The 22,686-nt window shown below is 43.9% G+C and overlaps 1 protein-coding gene across 3 annotated transcripts in view; it reads right to left on the minus strand.

Moving 5' to 3' along the window:
* The window catches only part of MFAP3L (microfibril associated protein 3 like), a 46,867-nt gene that overhangs the window by 21,953 nt on the left and 2,228 nt on the right, over positions 1 to 22,686 (minus strand). The window contains exons 1-2 of one of the 3 annotated variants that reach the window (XM_058436877.1): positions 17,934 to 18,066; positions 9,471 to 9,615 (exon numbers count right to left, since the gene is read on the minus strand). Coding sequence is in view for 1 of the 3 variants with exons in the window: in XM_058436875.1 (XP_058292858.1) it covers positions 17,934 to 17,980 (47 nt within the window). In the remaining 2 variants the exon portion in view is untranslated. Of the gene's footprint in view, positions 1 to 9,470; positions 9,616 to 17,933; positions 18,100 to 22,686 lie in introns of those variants that run through there. The other 2 variants (XM_058436876.1, XM_058436875.1) reach the window with 2 other exon arrangements.

The raw sequence follows: 22,686 nt of genomic DNA on the forward strand, positions 1-22,686 counted from the left end.
TCTCCTATCTGGAAAAACTACTAAGGTACAGAAGACATAATGCATCATTTACAGATTGTTTGAATCAAAGCGTTTTACTCTAAAATTCTGTGAAAACTGATTCAAAGTAAGCACTGAATTAACACTAACGAATTAATAGTTTTAGTAAGAATTTACTCTCAATTTACTCTTTCACTTCAGATTTTTCAAAAGGTATTTATCATGTGCCGGGCACACTGCCAGGATTTAGGGGATGGGAAGTGCCACAAAGCTCAATAAAGCACAGACCATGTCCACTCACAGTCTAGTAGGGGAAAGACACAGAGATAACTTCAGTATGTTCTTTAGGTGCTACAGGCTTGGGTAGGAAGGAGGGGCACCGAACAGCTTGGGTTGACTGCGCATCCAGCACCCAGGCCCTCTTCTGCCTTTCCTTTCTGCGAGTCCCATGGCTCACAGGGTAGAAACTTCTAGTCCTTCTCATCACCCCATGGCATGTGCAACTACCAAACTTGACAGTGCTTCCTGGTGTATGATCTTGCACTTTTCTGTTTTGAGTAAATTCCTTCTCGATTATAAGGAGAGCTCCTGGATAGCAAAAACTTGCACATACAGTTCAGTAGGATTTTCTTATTGCTAGGCACCCATGATCATGTTTACACACTTGCTGTATGAAGCCATGCTTATATGGAATCCAATGGCAATTATTTAAGAACAAATTACAATGTGTTGCCTGAACAACATAAGATATCACGTGACTCTGGACGCTGGCAAAATATTCTGCAAATGTACTTTTTCAGCTTGTTGGATTAGGATCTTACAGACAGCACCATGAAAAGTTTAGTTGAGCTGGACATGGTGGCTCACACCTGTAATCCTAGCACTTTGGGAGGCTGAGGCAGGTGGATCACGAGGTCAGGAGTTCGAGACCAGCCTGACCAATATGGTAAAACCTGATTTCTACTAAAAATACAAAAATTAGCCGGGCGTGGTGGTATGCTCCTGTAGTCCCAGCTACTCGAGAGGCTGGGGCAGGAGAATCACTTGAACCCGGGAGGCAGATGTTGCAGTGAGCCGAGATGGCATCACTGCACTCAAGCCTGGGCGACAGAGCGAGATGCTGTCTCAAAAAAAAAAAAAAAGAAAAAAAAGTTTAGCTGATAACAATCTAACATTGTGAAAGACGTTTGAGCCAGCAAAGAGTAAAATAACAGTCTAACATTGTGAAAGGGATTTGAGCCAGCAAAGAGTAAACCCTAAGTACTATAATCCAGCAGCTTAAAATGCAGTCCTTCAAAACACAAGAACAAAGACCACAGCTTTCAAAACCAGGGCTTAACAAAAGCTACAATGGACAAGTTGTTAAACCTCATAATCTTTGGGAAAACTTTGATAGACTACTTTATTTTCTATAAATAGAACAAAAGAGAAATATTTAGCAAATATCAAATGTTCTTTATTTTGACCCCTTCCCTACCTCCCAGCCATTGTATTTTATCTAAAAATGTTTAATAAAATGCTTTGTTCAGTCCTATTTCTTCTTTTTCCACCTATAATCAGTAAGACTGTTGCCCATGTATTTCTGGAGCTAGAAGGAAAAGGACCTCTTGTGTAAGGGGTGTTCTGTACTAAATGAATATTATTGTTTTTTCTTGACAGAGTCAATTTGGGTATTGCTCCAACTACTCTGATGAATAATTTGTAGAGTGATACAACTGGATTTTGTTGCAACACCTACTGAGAGTTACTCTGATTTTAATTTGCACGGGAATGATGCCACAGGCACATAAGCTACCTTCTGGATGAAAACTCATTCTTCATAGGGTTATACTCATGAAGCATGGAGAGGGAAGCCCAATTTCATATGAATTGGAAAGTGGCACTAAGTACTCAATAAGACATGAATGCTAACTTTTCAAAACTGGTAGTCAACTCAAGCCATTTCAGTTATGAATATGTTTTTGCCACTTCCTTTCCCATATATCATAATGAATTAAAAATATCCATGTTTTTTAAACAAAAATTAAAAATATTTTCTGCGATTAAAAAAAAATGAGAACAGAATTCTCATTGGCCTATTCTATCCCACCTAACATCTTTCAGGATCAGCACAGAGTCTCTTGAACAGCATGGGTCTGAACCACTCAGTCCACTTATATGCAGGTTTTTTGTTTTTTTTTTTTAACAGAAGTTACACTGAGTGTGCCTGCCTCTCCTTCCCCCTCTTCCACATCTACCACCTATGAGACAGCAAGACCAACTCCTCCCCCTCCTCCTCAGTCTACTCAACTTGAAGATGGCGAGGCTGAAGATATTTACTACGATCCACTTCCCCTTAGTGAATGGCAAATGTATTTTCTTCTTCTTAAGATTTTAATAACAGTCTTTTCTCTAGCTTACTTTATTGTAGCAATATGGTATATAATACACATAGTATAAAAAATATGTGTTAATAAGCTGTTCACGTCATCAGAAAGGCTTCTGGTCAACAACCGGCTATTAGTAGTTAAGTTCTGGGGAGTCAAAAATTATACACAGATTTCCCACTGCATGGGGGGGTGGGTGCCTCTAACCCATGTTGTTCAAGCACCAACTATACTGAATTTTAGGTAATTAGGGTGATCTCTGAATATAAACAATGGTGATATGGTTTGGCTGTGTTCCCACTCAAATCTCACCTTGAATTGTAATAAACCCCATGTGTCAAGGGTGGGGCCAAGTGGAGATAATTAAATCATGGGGGTGGTTTCCACCATATTGTTCTTGTGGTAGTAAGTCTCATGAGATCTAATGGTTTTATAAATGGGAGTTTTCCTGCACAAGCTCTTTTCTTGCCTGCCGCCGTGTAAGACATGCCTTTGCTTCTCCTTTGCCTTCCACCATGATTGTGAGGCCTCCCCAGCCATGTGGAACTGTGAATAAATTAGACTTCTTTGCTTTATAAATTACCCAGTCTCAGGTATGTCTTTATTAGCAGCATGAAAACAAACGGATGCATATGGGAATCTAAAGTCAAGGGCCAAGAAATCTGTGGAACAAGAATGTTCCTTTAGCAATTACTGCAGTCCAGAGTCAAATCATTTAAGTGATACATCAGTTAAGTCTTATCTCAATGTCCAAAGTCCTATTACAGAGATTCATTCTGCCCTTTATTGCCCTTTCTTGTCCATGTTCTAGAGTCTATTTCTGTACAGAGATTCTTGATGCCTTTCATCACACAAAGGTAACACCTAATTCAGATGGCAAGATAATCACAGGAAAGTATGAAAGGGCATTGCTTTTAGGTTACTTTTAGAAGCATCTAAAGGGGATCAGTTCAATCCAAATCGATATGCATCATCTGAGAAATGATCTGTGCTGGGCGCACTGCCAGGGGTTGAGGCACACAGATGTGAGAATCAGGCCTTTCCCCTCTTGTCAGAATCTGACAGGGGACACAGGAACATATATCGACAGTTACAGGACAGTGTGACAGCTGCCCATCACAGGGTGTTGAAGATCCACTGGGGCACCAGACAAGAGATCGAAGTATTAATAGTTTGGATGAGCCAGGAAGAATTTTCTGGAAGTGGTTCTTTAAAGAAGTACCCAAGTGGACCAGGGGAGAGAAGTTGACCCAAAAGAGGAATAGAATATTGAAAGAAACGGTGATTACAGAGAACCTGGGGAAATGTCTGTAATTATGCACTGATGGCCAGGTGGTGTGTGCAAGAACAGAGGAGGGGGAAGTAGGCTGGAAAGGCAGGCTGGCCTAGAAAATGACCAGATAGTATGCAATGCCGAGGATGGGGGCACTCACAGGTTTTGAAAAGAAGTGACAGGGCTAGTTCTGTGTTTACAAAGATCAGCTTGATCCTCTTATGGCTGCGATGTAGAGCTGGCTAGGAGACCAGTATTATACAATATCCAGGAAGGAAATGAACAGGGGCCTGAAACAAAAGCAGTGGGGAAGGAACGAAGTGGGCAGATGCAAAGAGGTACAGGAATTAGAATGTACAGAATGACTATCTGATAGCAGGTTGAAGTAGTAAAAGACCTCCTGACCAGTGGCACCTATGATTATACAGACAGCTCTTAGGAAGGAAGTGTCTCATTTACTAAAAACCAATGGCTGGCACTGTCAGTGGAATACACAAATTAAGAAATTCAACAAACCACTCCCTTGGGCAGCACTCTGCACTCTGCTGCCACTCTTGGATGAGGGCCTGTCTGCTAGCAGTGACCTGGCAGAGTACACGGTCGCTCCTGCCTGGTTCCTCACTCTTCCTCCTAGCTTCACCATCTCCTCTCTCTGTACCCCTGGCTGATGGAGGGTGTTGTGATGACAAGCCACAGTCATGACATTTACATATAAAAACTCACAAATTAAGAGCTATACAGCAGCACACCATGAGAAGAATTAGAGCCTGTCTTTTTAAAGTAGTTGGCCCTTAGGAGGAAAATGAGACTCAGGAGAGACCTCATGGCATTCTTGGTACAACACACACTTATATTAATTGTGTAGTGTTAGGATAATTTCCAGCTACTTAACGGGTAGAACTAAATATACACCCAGACTTGCTGGATTGCTGTGAACAGCCACCAGATGAGCTGTTTAAGCCCAGGGAACAACTGAGAGGGGTACGACATTATTACTCCAACTACACTAACGTTCGGCCTCTACAGAATTTTATTTTATGCTGTTATTTTTTTTTTGATACACAGAAGGCACGTACTTTTTCAAAAAACAGATCTGGGTTAAATCACTCTTTTTCAAACTTAAAAACAAACTATAGGCCCAGAGATGCCATCTTCATAAAACTTTATTTTTAATGGGGCATAATATTAAGAAACCATTCTTGAATCTCCACACTTTGTTCACATGGTATGTTTTTCTGATTAAAAGTAAAAATACAAAATAAAGCTCTCAGAAATATACTGTTTAAATTGCCCAGGGTCATCTAAAAAATCACTCTAATATGGAGATGAGATACTGTTGATATCTTACTAAACATAAATGTTGGTTAAGCCTGATTATCAGAAGGGAGATACTCAAGGGACCTTTACTACAGTCTTTTAAAGAGAAAAAGAGAACCACAAACCCTTATAAAGGAGGAGGGAAAAAATTACATTAAAGGTTTTTCTCTATAGATATATAATTATCAAGCAAGATAAAAACAGGTCCACACATCTCAGAACTAGAACATTAGACTTGGAAAAACTTCGATACATTTTCATAAAGGTTTTTCTTTACTCTAAAAAATGGAGGCCTAGAGAAGGTATGGTATTGCATATGGTCATGCAATTAATTTAGTGGCTTAGAACCAAAATAAAAAGACCATGACTGCTAATAATAATCTCAGATCAGACCTGGGATTGTTTTCTTGGTTCCATAAAGCCAATTGTTAAATTGTTCTAGCACTTGAAACATGCAATGAAGGCTATTCTAATCACAGGTATATCATTTAGAAGAGCTTATTGATGTTTCAGCACATACTTAATGTCAAATTCTTATTCATTCATTCATTCATTCATGTATTAAGATAACATCTCACTGTTACCCAGGCTGGAGGGCAGTGGCACCATCATGGTTCATGATATTAATTGGGTCATCCTTAATTGATCAGAGAGACATTTCTCCAGAAACCTGATGATCCAAGGAATTAGCCAAATCTGGAAACTGAATAGAAATGGGACAGACACACTGGTGCATGGGGCCTTTATGCTGCCAGGCCAATCCCTAAAACGGATCACAATGCACATCAGAGGGTTACAATGCTGTATTCACATTTTTCTTTGATCTTTGACACCGTCCTTATTAGAGTCTATATTCAGCCTAAGCTGGTACAGAAACATCTCTAGCTGCTGTCTTTCTTTTCATTAGAATATTGTTCCAACATTTCCCCCCTTTAAAAAATTATGTCCTTTCAAAACATTCTTCCCACTCATTTGGAGTATGCATGTAGAGATTCGAATTTTCATTCTAGTCCAATGAATTTATGTCACCTGCTAATCTGTAGATGGCACTACTTCTGCCAGCTTTCAATTGCTTTTATTTGATCTCGAGCCCATTTTCCAAGAAGTTCCTGATGTATTTAGTGTGAAGCTCCTATATTCAGAGTGAAACCAGGCAGGAGCTGATGGATGTCTGGAAGCCTGGACACATCAGTGAGTCAGAACTCTTTTTTGGCTAGAAAAATGGCTAGAAGATGCCATGTATCAGGGAGGTGCTTTATGGAGGTGCTGATTGATCCCTGGCTGCCTGCCCACAAGTCCACGCTGTGCGCGCTCTGCCTGGATGGAGGAAGCAAACCCCGTCCTCTCTGCAGCCCATAGAGCACATTGTCTATAAATCAGAGGGCAATCTTCTTAATATGCTTTCCTAATATGACTCAGGACTTGAAATAATTGTGGGTTTACATTTTCTTGCTAATTCTGGATCCTCTGCAAACCCTTAAGGCCTTGATAATGAAAGTGCCTTTCTCAATTCCTACCTCTCCCTCACATTTGATTGTGCACACACGGCTTCCCAACTGGCCAAACAAAACTCCCTTTTCTGGAACTGGGAGGGTAATTTCACATACAATCTTACAAAGGGTGGTTAATTATTTTGTGGTGGGACAGCTCATAATAAAGCTACTTAACTCATGATGAGCCTGAAGGATAGTATTAATAGTACCCAACTGAGACACAGAATAACTTCTAACAGAAACACATCGAGTGTTCTTAGCGACAGCCAGTGTGAAGAATTCACTGCAGGTCTCCCTGCAGCCATGGAGCTGAGATTATAATACAGCAAATGGATAGGATCAGGTGCCTGGGATAAGAGATGGGTTGGGCTCTGAGGTTAAGGTCAAGAACAGAAATTCTGGGGTGACGTGTGAAGAGCAGACAAGTTTAGAATTTTAGGATTAAGACTCACGAGCTGGGAGTGAGGATACTTACTCCTTTCCTCCATTTTTTATTTACTAGGAGATGACCCCTGGGAGTCAGCTGATCTCTCCGAGCTTCAGACCCATCTCTTAGGTCCTTTCCAAATCTATCACAGTATGATCCTGACAACCAGGAGTAAGACTGGGGCTGGAAAAGGGAAGAAATGGTGAGGGGTAAAGAGAAAAGGGAAAGAACAAGAGAGTTCTTGGTGCATTGCTAAAAATTCCATTGCAGTAAATACAACTGGGGCAAAGCACTGCGATGGCCAAGCCATTTGTGACTTGGCAGATGGTCACAGACACAGCTTGTGCACCACGCGGCCCATGAAAACTTGTTCTCCACAGGCAAGACAACTTATTGTGTGTCCCTTACATTCTGGACAATAAAATACGGGAGTAAATGGATTCAAGCTCTCAAAGTATTAGGATGTCCCCCATTCACACCCTCTCCAGATGCCCTCATCTCACTGCAGATGTGAATCAGCCCAGATTCCTCTAGGACTTCCTATGCGGAAGACAGGCCGGTCCTCTTGGGCACAGCTACAGGTTTCTCCCTCCAACTTCACCTCCAGAACAGCCTGGAGTGAAGCCTGAGCCTCACTACTTTTACCTTGTTACCTGGACTAAGGGTAGGTGATGAACTTAGTGCCTGTGGCCATGCCACGGACCCAACCTTTCCTCTTCAGACCAAGAACTGCTGGTTGTGTAAATCTGAGCTGTTTCACAGGCGGTCTGACCAAGGCCCTTCATTTCACTTGATAATTCAGAGAGGCCTTGAGTCTACTCTGGCAATTTGGGAATGTAATTTTTATCATCAACAAAATTGTCCCATTAAAAAAAAGGGTTGGTATTCAAATATTTGTTGATTGTACTTAGCACCATGCATTCATTACTTTTATTATTATTTAATGATTAGTAACAATCTGTGTATGGAGAATGTCTCAAAATATAATGAATATAAAACGCTAAAATTCTTAAATTATTACAATGTACATTTTTCCAGCAGTTCGTCATTCAGTGTAAAAGCCAGAGGCAGCCTTGCTATGGCCTGACAGTAGGCCTCTGACAGATTCACAGCCTCCATATCCAACCTCACTACACTCGCTCACTCCCCACCAGCCTCCCCGGGCTCTGCTAATCTTGAAATGGGTAAACCCCAGCATCCTTGAACTTACTATTCCCACCATCTGAAATGAGTTCTGGGATACCTGGAACATTTCCTTTGGAACCCTCAGGCTTTTAACCAGCGAGGCCCTTCCTGGTCACCTACGTGAAACAGTGCCCACCCCATCATGCTCTACCTACCTCGACTCTGCCTTTGTCTTTAGAGCATTAACTACTACGGATTTACACACTGTGCCCCCATTAGGATGGGAGCTCCTAGAGGGCTGGGCTCCTGTCATTGCTGCTGTTTACTGATGTATTCCCACTGTTCAGAAACACACTTTGCTCAAAGCAAACACTTGAACATCTGCTGAGTGAATTTATTCTACTTATATGCCCTCTAAGTTAGACCTATTACTAACTTACTGCTCGCCTTTGGTACAAATTCGATTCATTTCTTAGACAGTTTTGGAAAATGTCTATTCTTTAACCACAGAACTAAGTATAAACCAAGATTTCTTTAAGTCAGTCCTCAGAAATGCATCATTTGCTTACAGTGGAATTTGAGAGGCTGGTGATAAAGACAGGCTTGAGAACAGAGGCTCAGGGTAACACAGAAGGGGAGGCAGAGATGCCGGAAATGTATGCTCTTGTTACTGTTGAAGTGAAAAGCAATCGCCTATTTAATTTATATTTCACAATATAGCACCGTCCCTCATTCCTGTGTCTGTGGTTGTTTGATTAAGACCATTCAAACTCACAGCGTAGGAACTAGATCACCTAGGGTTTCCTCTTTCATCAGGATAAAATGTCATCTATTTGAAAAGATGCACTCAATAACTGGAGAGGGTGGTTAAATAGCATTTCCTCCTTCCTCTTTACCAGCACATTATCACAAGCTGGAACTGCATTGTGAACACTTCCCTGAATCTCCCATGTAAAGTGTCATTATAGGCTCTTTCACTAAGAACTGGATCTCGGTGAAAAACAGATCAGAAGAAATCCTGTAATTCAAACCCTACTGAATTTAATTCTTATTAAGAGTGCTATGATAACTTCCCTTACAATTCACCTAGCATTTATGGTTTACAAAACACCCCCACAGATGTTATCTCATCAAAGCCTCAGCACCACGCTAAGGCTGGGACAGGCCTGTGATTCTGCCCACACAACAGTGTAAGAATCCGGGGCCAAGCCACCAATGCTGCAGGAAAAGCCTCTCGCAGAGCCCACATCTTCTCTCAGTCCAGGGCTCCTGTTACCTGCACACGGCGGTCACTGAGTGCCCACCAAAGCTTCGGCAACCCTCGTAACAGTGTAGCTAATTATTTTAAAATTTTGTTCATAAAAGCAATATTTTTCAGAATTTTATTCCATCTTAATAATCTTCCTGACTTTAGTGGTTAAGATCAGTCTTCCACCTAAGTGTTTTTCAGTGTGACAACATGGCAAATTGTTGCAATTAAACAAAATCACCAGAAGAAAGCTGAACATAGGGATTCAGTGGTTTCCACTTTGCTTTTCTCTCAGCTTCGAAGGAAAGGGGCCCTGTTACGCTGAGCACACTCTCCAGGTGATCTCAACCATCTCTCCGATCTCTCCGCTGGGCAGTCAGCTTTATCTAAGTGATAAACACAATTAGGAGCCAGTCATATCAATGAAAAAACCTGAAAGTACTTATGTGGCCAATATTATCCACTTAGTACCAATTACTATGGGGATTAAAAACAGTTTAAGACCGGGCCTTTACCCCAAAGGTGCTTAGAATCTTGGTGACACCTGCATACAAAACAATATGCAATTATGTGCTAAACTAGGTAAATGCCATAGAAATTCAGAGGAGGCCAAGCTGGGAAGGTAACAGAATGTTCCCTGGGGTTGGCTAAGACCTGAAAGATGAATAAAAGGAGACCACACAGTTCTCCTAGCAGGAGAAATGGTTTAGTCTAGACAAATAAGGGTAGAAAGAAACACGGCATGCAAGTAATAAAAACCTAGGTGGCATTGGTTTTCACAAGCATTATGCAGTGGATCTGCTGTGCAAAGCTGTCTGGAGAGCTCTGGGACAGCAGGGAACTCCTTCAGAAATTCTATTCCAGATGAAGGTCTCTCGGGAGTCTTAAGAGAAACGATAAAGGGGACTTTGGGACATTTGATCCACTACTTAGGCACAAGAACTAACACCACAGTGAAAAGAGGAGAGGCGGCCGTAACTTGGAGGTAGGGATGAGATACCTTACAAAGGCAAGAAGATATCAAAAGTCCACTGCAGGTCCTGGGTACACAGGCACAACGAGAAATGATCAGCCCCCATTAAGGCAAAGGATTGGTAATACTCAGATGTTTTTTGGAAACGAACTTCAAGGTCCTCAAAAGTGTTTTGAAATGGAGAAAAACAGGTTACCTTTGAGAAGTTCTAACCAGAGCTGGACTCAAAGACCAAGTAATCTAGGATTGTCCAAACCTTGAAGAAAAACAAAACGACAACAAGAAGAAAAACACCTTCCCGCAAACGTAGGGTGCCAGCAGAAATGGCAGGGAGTCAGCAGACAGAACTGCAGGCCTGGCCGGGGGTGGGGCAGTGAAGCCCAGTGCCTAGCTTTAGCAGGTAAGCAGCAATTTTCAAGATGAACTTAATAACAGCAGCTGAGAAGCAAGAATGCTCACTGGTTACTAAAGAGTTTATGCTACCCACAGCCATCCTGGGCAGTAAAGACCTAACAGGAGGTGCTGGGAGCCAAACACTAACTTAGTCTTCACTCAAATACCTTTCCCTGCCTAGGACCAGGGAAAATGGGTTTTGAATCTTTAAGCACAGTCGCTGTTTATCTACCTACTTCCTTGCAGGGGAGTCTGGCCTTTGGAGAAGAAAGGAGTTGGCTGGTCTCCTCAGGGTGGTCATTACTGCCACAAATATAGAGCCCTTGCTAATTTCAAGAAGGAACAGAAAGGTACAGATGCAGCCTGGTGCAATGGCTCATGTCTGTAATCCCAGCACTTTGGGAGGTGGAGTCTGGAGATAGCTTGAGGCCAGGAGTTTGAGACCAGCCTGGGCAACATAGCAAGACTTCATGTCTACAAAAAAATTAATTAGCTGGGCATGGTGGCATGCGCCTGTAATCGCAGCTACTCCAGAGGTTGAGGTAGGAGGATCACCTGAGCCCAGGAGTTTGAGGCTACAGTGAGCCATGATCATGCCACTGTACTCCAGCCTGGGCAACAGAGCGAGACCTCATCTATATACACACACATATGAAAGGTAGAGACTCGAGAACACACGGATCCTATCTTTTTAAGAAGAGGTACTGCTTTCGTAAACCGACGAGAATGATTTGAATTAGTCTCAGCCTGCACCTGAACTGGGTAGGTCCCAGCAGTGGACAATTCTGGAGCACTTTATTCTAACCCATTTATTTCCTCAAGGAGCAAACCATTCCCTTATGCTCTTCCTCACACCATCAGCAACTCAAATCCTCAGTGGAAGGAAGGCGCTGGGATTATATTTCAGTATCTGCTCAGCAAGCTTTCCTCTTTCCTGTTGACTACAGAGTCAATTTCAGCACAGCCTCTAAGTTACAGTCTCAATCCACAATTAGGAAAGCCCAACCCACAACAACTTTCTTTCAGTCTCATTGGCAAGTCCCCAATGCTTCAGTCCAAAAGGTGAGGGTCCATCAGGGAATTAATTTCTTCTTTCTTTTATGTCTCTCTTACAAAGTCTGTGCCCTGTGATAAGGTTCCGACTTCTTCCCTCGCATGAGGTGCTGTGTGTGGGCTTTGCAGCTCCTCCCCTGCCTGAAGTCCCTTTTGGTTAAGCACAGGCAGTGGAAGTTAGTCACTCTGGTGCTGCAAAGTCTTACCTTTGGTAGGAAAACCCCCGAGAGGTGCTCCGACCCCACTATCCCTCGAGACAGGTGGGCCTTCCACATTTCTGCTGTACCTGAGACAGAATCTGATTCACTACAAAGACATTGTTTAAAATGTACCCTTTCCTTCCCTGCCCTGAGAAACAAATCAATCGCTGAGTTCTAATGATTCTCACTCCTCAATATTGGGCTGCCACATCCTGGGCTTCCCCTGGGTTATGTGCTCATCGTCTCTACTGGACTCCTTCCTTGCTGACCTGCCTCTAGTCTTGTCTGTCTCCAATCCACGTACCATGTCATTACTAGAGTCAGCTGTCTCTGAAAGATCTAAAACATATTCCATGTCTTCGTTGTGTCAACAGTGTGAAACTCAAGTCCTACACAGGACCTAGGTGATTCTTCACAGTCTGACTCCCATCCACCTCCCGGACTGCATCTCTGGAGCCTCCCCCTCCCCCTCTCCCTCCTTCCATCCCCCCCAACCCCAGCAAGTTCTCTTTCCTGAACTCCCAGTAGTTTTCCACAGCACCACCTTCAGCCATGTTCCCTTCCTTACCTTGCACATCTGGCAAACCCCTAGCTTTGAGGTCTTGGTTCAAAAGCCCTCCAGGACTCCCCAGGTAGCCCCAGACACTCCTTTTCTCACCACCCTTTACTCATAACTCCCTATTTTCGCTATAATTATCTTTTTGCACATTTGACCCTTCATTAGATTAAAATCTCAGGCTGTCACTACTTGTTGAATGAATCAATGAATGGATGGAATATGGACTTGAGAAAGGCTGGACACTGGTGCATGGGTGACTGATGCAGTCATGAGGAAAAATAAGTCACCCAGAAAGAACACAGAGGGCCACAAGCAAGACAAGAGGACCCAGGTTAGAACCCAGGGAAAGCAGAGGACAAGCCCTCAGAGAAAGAGCAGTAAAAAAAATATTGGGAATAGCTAAGGGCACAGTATTCCAAAGGCCACAGCAGGTAGGCCCTCTGCACTTCTGCAGAGCCTGACACATATAATCCAATTAATTACATGGGAGTTGCTTAAAATGCGTCCTTTCCTGCCCTGCCCACAGATAGAGTACAACTTTACCACTGAGTCCTGGTGGTTCTCACTCCTAAATATCCGGCTACCACATCCTGGTTTTTCCCTATTAAGATTTAAGAGAGAAGGAATGGTTTACACTGACCTAGTACTTTACAATAGAAAACAATTATTTTTGCATCATTCTACGAGAACATTTGGGTAAAAATCTTATGAAGTTATACAAATGGATGCTAGCTATACAATATAAAGTTTTGTTTTAAGATAAATTTTAGTCAAGTCTTACTGTTGTTTCCAGTATCAGATACTGCTAACCTAGGCCTTCTTTTACCACATTGTCTGAAAAATTTGTTTTTCTTACATACAGTTCAGTTTCAATTCAAAGCCACTCTTATAACACTAACATAGAAGAATCCTTCAGTTTAGGGTTTCTGGACACAGAGACCTCAATTTAACCAGGAGACAACACATTTTTGCAAGGTAGATATTGAGGCCTTGTACATAAAAGAGACTAAATGAATATGTTTGAGAAGAATTACTAGATTTCTAATATTCAAACCCAGAAGTTAGTTTATGTAGTATTATAGCTGTCAACTCCCACATTCCCTAACGCCAACGTCAAATATGGAGCCCATCGCAAACATTGGTGATTGATTGTGGCACTTTACCAGCTGAACCAGTACAAGCCCATGACATTGCAAGCAGCTATTACCAACTGGTCAGAGTTGGCCCATGTGAAATCTCATCACTCTCAAGTTAATTATGTTAAATTTTAGCTTTCACAGCTCCTTGCTCACGTGTGCATGGTATGCAGACAGCAGAACAGCTGATTACTGTTAGAGGACAATGAGCAGAAACAAAGTGAAATGTGACTTGCCTCTTCTGCTTTATGATGTCCTTCTTATTGTGAGTAAAAGTTTTAAGCTATTAAGTTCATACATGCATACAAATGCTGCCATTTCAGATGAATCCAGAGACCTGAATTACAGCATGCTGGTTCCACACCTCTGCTGGCCACTGACCACCTCTGGTTGGACTTCCTTTATCAAGCTGCCCTGTGAAACCCGGAGTTTAGTTATCCATTGTGTTTTTAAGAAGTAAATCTGGCATCGGTCTGTCCATTTCATGTTCCGGTTTCCCATATTTTATCTATAATAGGACAGAATCCAAACTCCTTTACATGACACTGAGCTCATCACAGTAAAAGGACCACTTCGTTCCCCTCCTCCTGCCCTTGTCTATTAGTCCACTGCACCAAACCTTTCAGTGGATATGGCTGTATTTGCTTTCCATGGCTCCCGTAACAGATTTCCACAGACTGAGGGATTTAACACAAATTTAGCTTGCAGTTCTGGGGCATGGAAGTTCAAACAGGTCTTAAAGAGCCATCATTCAGGTGGGCCCAATGTAATCACAAAGGTTCTTTCACGTGAAAGAGGGAAGCAGAAGTCAGCCTCAGAGTGATGCCCCGAAAGAAAGATTGGACTGGCCGTTCCGAGCTTTGAAGACAGATGGGGCTACAAAACAAGGAATGTAGGTGGCCTCTAGAAGGTGGCAAAGGCAAAGAAACAGATTCTCCCCTAGGGACTCGCGCAGGAACAAGGCCCTGCAGTGTCTCTGACTTTCGCCCACTAAGACCCATGTTGAACTCCCACACCACAGAAGTGCATTGGGCCCACCTGTATAATCCTGAATAAACTCCCCATGGCAAGACCCTTAACTGAATCACATCTGCCAAGTTCCAAAGTGGACACCTTTGGTGGGGGGCATTATTCTGCCTATCCCAATGGTGTTCCTTCTTCCTGGAGTGTCTACTTCTCTGCTTAGAAGACTTCTAATTCTTCAGGCATTCCTTAATGAAATACCATGATTTTTCCCATGGAAATGTCACTCCAAGCCTGAGGTCCTCTCCTCCTCCAATCTCTGGGGTTCATTTCCCCGCCTCCTCAGTCCCATGTGCATACTCTTTGGAGCACTCATCCTGTACTGTGTTTTATTTGTCCTCAGGCATATCTCTCTGACTCGACTTTGACTTACTCTTACTCATTTTTGTGGCCTCAGGAGCCTAACTATCAATGTTTGTGGAAAAAAATTAATGTGATATTTTAATCAGTAAAGACCTCAGGTGGAAGCAGAGGCAAGACCAATAAATTCACAGGACTTCTGTTTGGAGCATAACTTAGAAACTACTTCTGATAGCTCTTAAGTGGTTACACCATGACATAATCAACCAAACCCTTTGTAACCATCTTTCAACCACGCCAGGGAGGTATTATACCAAACTTAAAATTAACCACTGGCATTTTAAGGCCATTTCTAACCGCAATGTGATATGCCATAGATTGAAAACATTGTCAAAGTTTTAAGTGTCCTCCTGGCCTTGGCTAGAAAAGACAAGTCACATCCCAAGTGCTGGGTTAGATGCCAACTTAGGGGAGTGATAGTATCTGCGTGATTTCTAAATTCCAAAAACTAAATTAACACTTGTTTAACAAATCTGACTAGGCTGTGTTGAGGTTAAAAGCAACTTGGCTACAATATTTACTTATATTCCAGTATCTAAAAGTTCTTGCATTAAAAAGTAGAATAAAAAGTCCAAATTAAGCACAATTTAAAATGCCTCGACTATTTAAATTGCAAGCCAAATAGGAGTTGGATAAATTAAGGTCACAGGGATTGGGGGGGTAGATCTATTTTTAAAGGGAGTAATTTGCTGTAAATGTCTAATGTCACCAACAACATCATACAGTATAGAAATCTAAACACATGGAAATAAACCTAAAAATCACGTCCCTAGCAAGTGAGCTGCAAGAACCCAAAAGTTAACTACAAAAGAGAGGAAATGATCACCTTTTTTTGTAACATGCCTACAAAGTCTATTTTTTTCTTCATGAGCAGTACCTACAAAGTCTATTTTTTTCTTCATGAGCAGTAATAAAACCCCTTTTCAACCTAACTCCTGTTGTTTTTTGAGTTTTAGGTTAGGGAAATGTGGACTTTTTGAAGCCAAGGGCAGTATGTAAATAAGTCTTTGATTAAATTTCATCGTGTCTCTTAACACTGAGAAAATACTTAGGATTTGTACTTAGGATTTCTGGATCGAGAAGGGGGCCTATTTATCTGTATTAAACCTCACATTCACAAAAAGTAAACTGAGGCCTTGCTGCTTCCTCCAGGTCAGGAAGAACCCAAGGCTAAGGGGAGACTCTAGCTACTTCTACTGGGGAATATCACCTGAGGATATGAGACCTGCTGTACAGGGTAGGTGTACATGCAGCCAGTACTTCATGAAAGATTTTAAACTTGATGCATTTTTATAGAAAAGAGAAGCACAATTATTCGATATTTGTCTTGGGGTTTTCAAACTTCTTTTTCTATAAATGTATTTAGAAATAAATTTAGGATCAGTGAACATCACCAACCAGACTATTTGGCTAAAATAGGGGACTGCAGGTTCTAATTCATAAAAATGGTAATCATGTTGTTGCTACTGCTGTTGTTGTCTGGATGTTTCAAGCCTTTCCTATTATTAAACCTCGGTTATGCAGCATCACAGGACAGAGCCAACTCTATACTGGGGGAAATCACCCCAGAGAGTATCCAGAATTAGAGCTGGAGCCATCTCAGGCTTGCAAGCAAGCACCAACCTTAAAGCCTACCCACAACTCAATGAAAAGTCAATACACTTCTAAAGTCTATGAAGGTCTATAAAGAATGTAAACAAGTGTTTTGTAATAAGCTAAATGAATAAAACAACTGAACCCACTAAGTGGTACTTACAAAAAAGAGGCTTGAGAATTTAGCTTTAGTTAGCAGAACTAGTTCCCACTAGAACAGGATTGTTTATCTTGCCCCTATTAGATACAATCATCCTAATAGTGTTAATGGTACTAAATGTTTTAGGAACAAACAACTGTAGAAACCACACTGGGACCTACAAATTGCACTTTCTGTGTAAGTAAAATGTCAGAAGAACTACACTGTTATAACTTATGGTCTCATGAAAAGACATTTTTTTCCATCTTGTATTTCATCCTGAAGGATTTTACTATGTTCAACATAGTAGCAACTGAAAAAAATGTGTTTCATCTAGAAACAAAAGTGAGAAAACTACAAAAAACACTGAGCTTCTGCAATGCGCGGTTTCCAAGTTTTTAACATTAAATCGAAGATAACGCAAAATAGATTGCCACAGTAACCAAACTTTTCTGCTAAGTATCCTTAAAAATAATGACAGTTCGATCGTATCTTAACTGTCTTCTACAACGTGAGCAGATAACACACCTACAAACCTTTTTTTGCTACCTTGCTTTATAAAGCTTGCAAGATTAAGTTTTTTTTTCAGGGGTGGAGAAGACACATGAATGATCAAGCTTAAAATAAATCGGTTCTGCAATCATTCTGTATTTTAATCCGATGAAGCACGTTTCCCCATTCCACGCCATGAAGCAATTCGATGTCAACTTGTTATGGAGTCAAATGCGACAAACTCCGAGAGCTTCAGTAGCGAGGCGGCGGCTCGCAGCACCCACAGCCGCCCGCACTCCTGCGGCATCTGGACACGGCGCCCTCCCGACGCAGAACCCGCATTCACGTTCTCCGGAGCCCTGGCCAGCGCACCCTCCTCCCTGTCCGGGGAAACTGAGGCACGGCGATGCGAGGGATCCAGAGCCCAGCGAAAGCCCCCACGGCTGCTCGGCGTCTCCTTCCCCCACGACACCTAGGTGGCTCGCCGGCAGCTGGCAGTGGATTCCGCGCTCCTCGCTCTCGGAAGGTTACGGTTCGAGCCTGGGATGCGGCGGTCCCCAAACGGCCAGCCCCCGCCCCGCACGGATCTCGAAGCATCCTGCGACCCCCTAGAGCCCGCTGCGGGGACCCTGCGGTGTCTCGCAGCGCAGCCTCCGCCGCAGTCTCCGCCAGCCAAACACCCGAAAGTTCCGCGGCCCCGGCGCCGACTCGGCCGCCGACCCGGTGCGGAGCTGGCTCCCACCCGTGCCCCTCCGCCCCGGCCCGCCGGGCGCCCCTGCTAACCTGACACCGCCGCGCCACTCAGGTGGCCGCCGTGCACCCCTCGCCATGGCCAGCCCGACAGCGGCCGCTGCGCCGCACTCTGCGCTGGACACCCGGTAGCGCCTACTGCGGGCGAGCCGCCTCCGCCGGCGCCTCACAGCGTTGCGGGCTGCGCCGCCGGCTGCCGGGAGCGCGGAGCTTCCCACCTACAGGAGCCTGGGCCGGCCGGGGCCGAGCATGCCCAGTGCGGCTCGCTGGGCGGCGCGGGTGTAGCCGCCGGGTTTTCGCGGCAGCCGCGGGCGGGGGCAGCGGGGCGGGCGGTGCGGGGCGAGCCAGTCGGAGCGGCGGGCCGGCCCCGCGGAGGAGCCGGCGGAGGCTGTCGTTGCCGGGCAGTCCCGCGTTCAGTCCGCTCAGCCTCTGGGCCCGGCCTCGGCGGCTCCGAGCCCCACACCCGCACGCCCAGGGCCTCCGCGGCAGCGCGGGACTCTCACTCCGCTCTCTCCCCCGCCTGGGGCTTCCACCGCAACTTTTGTGGGCGTCGCATCGCACTCGTGTTCAAGGACGCCCTGGAAAAGGCTTCTTAGGGTCCCCTACCTGGGGCGCTAAATGGGAACCAGTCAACCCACCCCGAAGCCTACCCTGTCTCCTTGCAATCAAATGCAATCACGAGCAAACCACTTTGCTTCCAAAAGCTTTTCAGGCCTTCCCGGGCGACTGCACTGTAAGTCTTAAACGTCTCTTAAAGCAAAGACCACAGATAGGTCTGGAAGAAAGCCCGGCGGGACGTTCCCTGGTGACTTTCTGAGTGGTGGGGTTCCAGAAATTTTTTTTTTCATTTTCTTTAAAAATATTGTTTGTAATTTCCATGTTTTTTCTAATGAACCATAAGTTGACTTTTTAATTAGGAAGTAGAGTACTCTAAAATTATTAAGTACCTACAGAAGTTTCGCTGCACGATCCTGCAATGTTAGTGGCTTCCTCCCCTTCTTACCTCCCTTTTTTTTTTTTTTTTTAATTTTAAATAATGAGACTCTCAATTTCTGGGGCGGGGCCAGGCTCCTTCCCGTGGCTTTTTGGTGCCCGCCCCCTTGGCCACGCCCCACTCCGGCCTTTTTACTCCCGTACCGCCCTCTTCCCGATGGGTTGCTGCGAAAACCCGGAAAGGTGGACTTTCCACATTGACGCTCCTGGCGGCTCCGGCAGCCAGACTGGGCATGTTCCGCCGCCGAGTCAGGGATTGATGTACCAAGAGAGGAGCTTTAGCAACTCTCAGTCTCTCTGCTCCTCTCTGTTCCTGGCAAACTGACAAAGTAGTGCCTCTGACCCCACGCCCCGAGGTCAGACCTGCAGAAGTGGGTCAGGACCCGACTGAGCATGCTCCGGGCAGTGCCAAGCTGCCGCACGCGGCTGCATCTGGTTGCCCAAGGTTGATGTAGCCGCGGTCTCTCGTCACGACATCGAAGCTCGGGAAACGGATGGAAGCAGGGCTCTAGAGAGGCACGATTGCATCGACACGTGGGCAGGTCGCCCATGCCAAGGGGCCATGTTGGTGGGTGGGTGCGTGGGATCTGTCCTATGAGTGAGTCAAAGCCTGATTTTTTTCACCAAAAAGATTGAAATGAGATGTCATATTTTAACAGTTTTATGGCATCTCGAATAGCAACACATTTTAGCTCAAGGAATTTTTCAGCTGTTCTTTTGAGAAACGTAAATCTTCTTTGTTTTTAAGTATTTAATAAGCATTCTTTACAATTGCACCGGAGCACGAACTTTCCACCTGCTTTATTGATTATTACATTTGTGTCCCCACTATTAAAATATTTCGCAGTATTATATCCCGTTTTCTTCTCCAGCATTTCTGCATTCACTCTGACTCTATTTCCTCCCCTCCCCCGTCTCTTTTAAATTCTCAGAACCTGCAAAATGCACTCTTGCTATCCTAGAAACCACTTGAGGTCGGTGTGGGGAACTTGCTTTTAATTCTCATTTAGAGAAGACAGTACTGAAATGGAGAAAAGTCACAGGGAAAGTACTTTTACAGATTCGAGATTAGTAAAGAACCCAAAGAGAGCCTTTCATTGAGAGCAGGAGGGCGAATGGAATTCGCTGTTTTCTGTCTAAGGAGGAGGAGGATGGGCAGGCAGGTTAGCTGCCCAGTGGGGCTTGGTGTGATAGTGGGAGTCACCCTTCATTTGAACCTCTCTGCCTTGCCCAGCTCCGGTTCAGCTTCAGCGTGGTCAGAGTCACTATCTCTATGGAAGGTCACTCCTGGAAGAATACATTTACTCAGCTGTTTCCACCATGGAATCCTAGCTTGTGCTGGAGTGTCCCCTTCATGCTCCTCCTGTGCTTTGAGAATCCATTGTTGCTGGTATGCTCTGAGCAGTGCCCTTGAACTTGCCCAGGTACCCCTTGACATCCACACCACAAATAGTCTAGCCTTATAAAGGTGGACAAGATGTCTTTTCAACAGTCTGTACTGCCACTTCTATCCATCTGAAGCTTTCTGTTCCTGAGTCTGTCATGACATTAATCTTTCTTGGTTCTCCTACTTCTCTCTCTGACTGTTTCTTCTCATCCTCCTCCTCCAGGTTATCATCCTTTGCACTCCCCCATTGTAGGTGTTCTGTGGTCTCCCTGAGGGCTGTCATCCTTTCTGATGATTGCCGCTCTCAAAGGGGTATCAGCTGGTATAGTCTCACATGGACATGCTAGGTGTTCATTTCTAGAATCCTTTCTGGTTGATCAGGCAGTTGTTCTGATTGGTCAGCGTCTTCCCTTTATCCATACTATTTGTGTGTGTGTGTGTGTGTATATATATATATTTATTATTATTATTTTTGAGATGGAGTCTGACTCTGTTGCTCAGGCTGAAGTGCAGTGGCGTGATCTCTGCTCTCTGAAACGTCTGCCTCCCAGATTCAAGCGCTTTTCCTGCCTCGGCCTCCCAAGTAGCTGGGACTATAGGCACACACCACCATGCCTGGCTAATTGTTTTGTATTTTTAGTAGAGATAGGGATTCACCATGGTGGCCAGGCTGAACTGGAACTCCTGACCTCAAATGATCTGCACACTTCAGCCTCCCAAAGTGCTGGGATTACAGGCCTGTTCGTTACTATTTTGGATATCATCTTTATCCTGAACCATATCTTCCTCTCCACGTCTCCCCTAGTTCAGATTTTCATATGTGATCTACCAAATATCGTAACTGGTATGATCCTCAGCAAACTTGAACGCAGTATGACCAAAACAGAACTCATGACCTGCAATTGCTCTTCTGCTTGTATTTACTAGCTTGGTTAGCGGGTACCCCTATCTTCTCAGTCACTTACATGATAAATCTGGGCATTACCCTAGACTCATTCACCTGCCTTTCCCCCGTCATCCAGCTTCGCCTGGCATTATCTATCCTGTCCTTATTCACTTCTGAACACCTCCCTTCCTTGCCTCATTGCCTGTCTTACTCCAGTCCCCATCATCTTCCTGATCAACCACAGAGCAACAGACTCCTAGATGGATCCTCTCTTTGTGTCCCCTCCAATCCAGCCTCCATAGCTCCTCAGACTTTTCTTTTTAAGCAAATTGTATTACAATATGTCTGTTAAAGATCCTTAAGTGAATTCATCATGCCTTCAGGATAAGGTCCAAACTTTAAACATGAACTGGCTGCTGCCTTCCTTTCCAGATTGGTCTCTAGCCTGTGTCCCGTAATATCCCATATCCTCACCAGTCCAAATTACCTGCCATGTGAATTCACGCCTCCATATATCTGTTAATTCTTTTGTCTCTCTTTCTCCTTTGTTCACCTGACAAACTGTTAAGCGTTGAAGAGCCGGTTCAGGCAGGGTGTCCTCTGATCTTCCCAAGGTGAATGCCTCTTGAGTACTTCACCTGTTTTCATTTGACACCTAACCTTGATTGATTTTCTTTCATCTCCTCCGCTACACTGTAGGCAACCTGATTGCAAGGGCTGTGTCTCAGCCATCTTTGTGTCTTCGTTCTTAGGCTTCAATAGAATTTTACTTAATAAATGAATATTAAACCTATGGACTGATATAATGTTATAAGTTTATTAATTTAAAAAAATTGTTGCTGAGAATTATAAACAGATTGCAAAGGAAAAATGCCAGAACAAAGTCATATCATATACCATCTGCTGAATGGTTATACTCCTAACAATAAGTTAGGAGACTAAGATAAGTGAGCTCTCAGATTTGACCTCCTTAAGCCCAATGAATTTTCTTCAGCTTCAGAAATCAGGAAGTATTTTGTGGGCCACTCTGATGTCCTTGTTTTATTGGTCTGTAACTGCATGAAGCTCAGCACTGTATTACTAATTAAGCCACAAATTCCATTGTTCTTTATCACTGTACTTATTTCTTTCCGCAACGTAGTAATAACCTTCTAATTATGTGGTTACTCCTTAGAGTAGATTTAGTTTATTTTTTTCTGTTGAAAGCATGGCACCCCAGGAGGGCAGACTAACCTTTTGGGAATTAGCATAATTGTTACAGTTCTATCAGCTCATAGTGTCTGCTAGGGGCACCTGGTACTAACTATGGGCGAACTGATCACCAGTTTCAGGATCACCTGGGGGATGAAGTGCCCATTCCAGACCTCTGGATAGAGTAGTCCAGGAGGCAGTGATTTTTAAGTCCTCCTGGTGACTCTGCACACTCTACGTGAGAAACAGTTCTAAGTCATATGGATAAAAGGAAGAATAATAACTCTTGGTCAAAAACTTCAAGTAGCCCCTGTATTGGGTTTTCTTTG

This window comes from Hylobates moloch, unplaced genomic scaffold (genome assembly GCF_009828535.3).
Source record: "Hylobates moloch isolate HMO894 unplaced genomic scaffold, HMol_V3 SCAFFOLD_3, whole genome shotgun sequence".
Lineage (NCBI taxonomy): Eukaryota > Metazoa > Chordata > Mammalia > Primates > Hylobatidae > Hylobates > Hylobates moloch.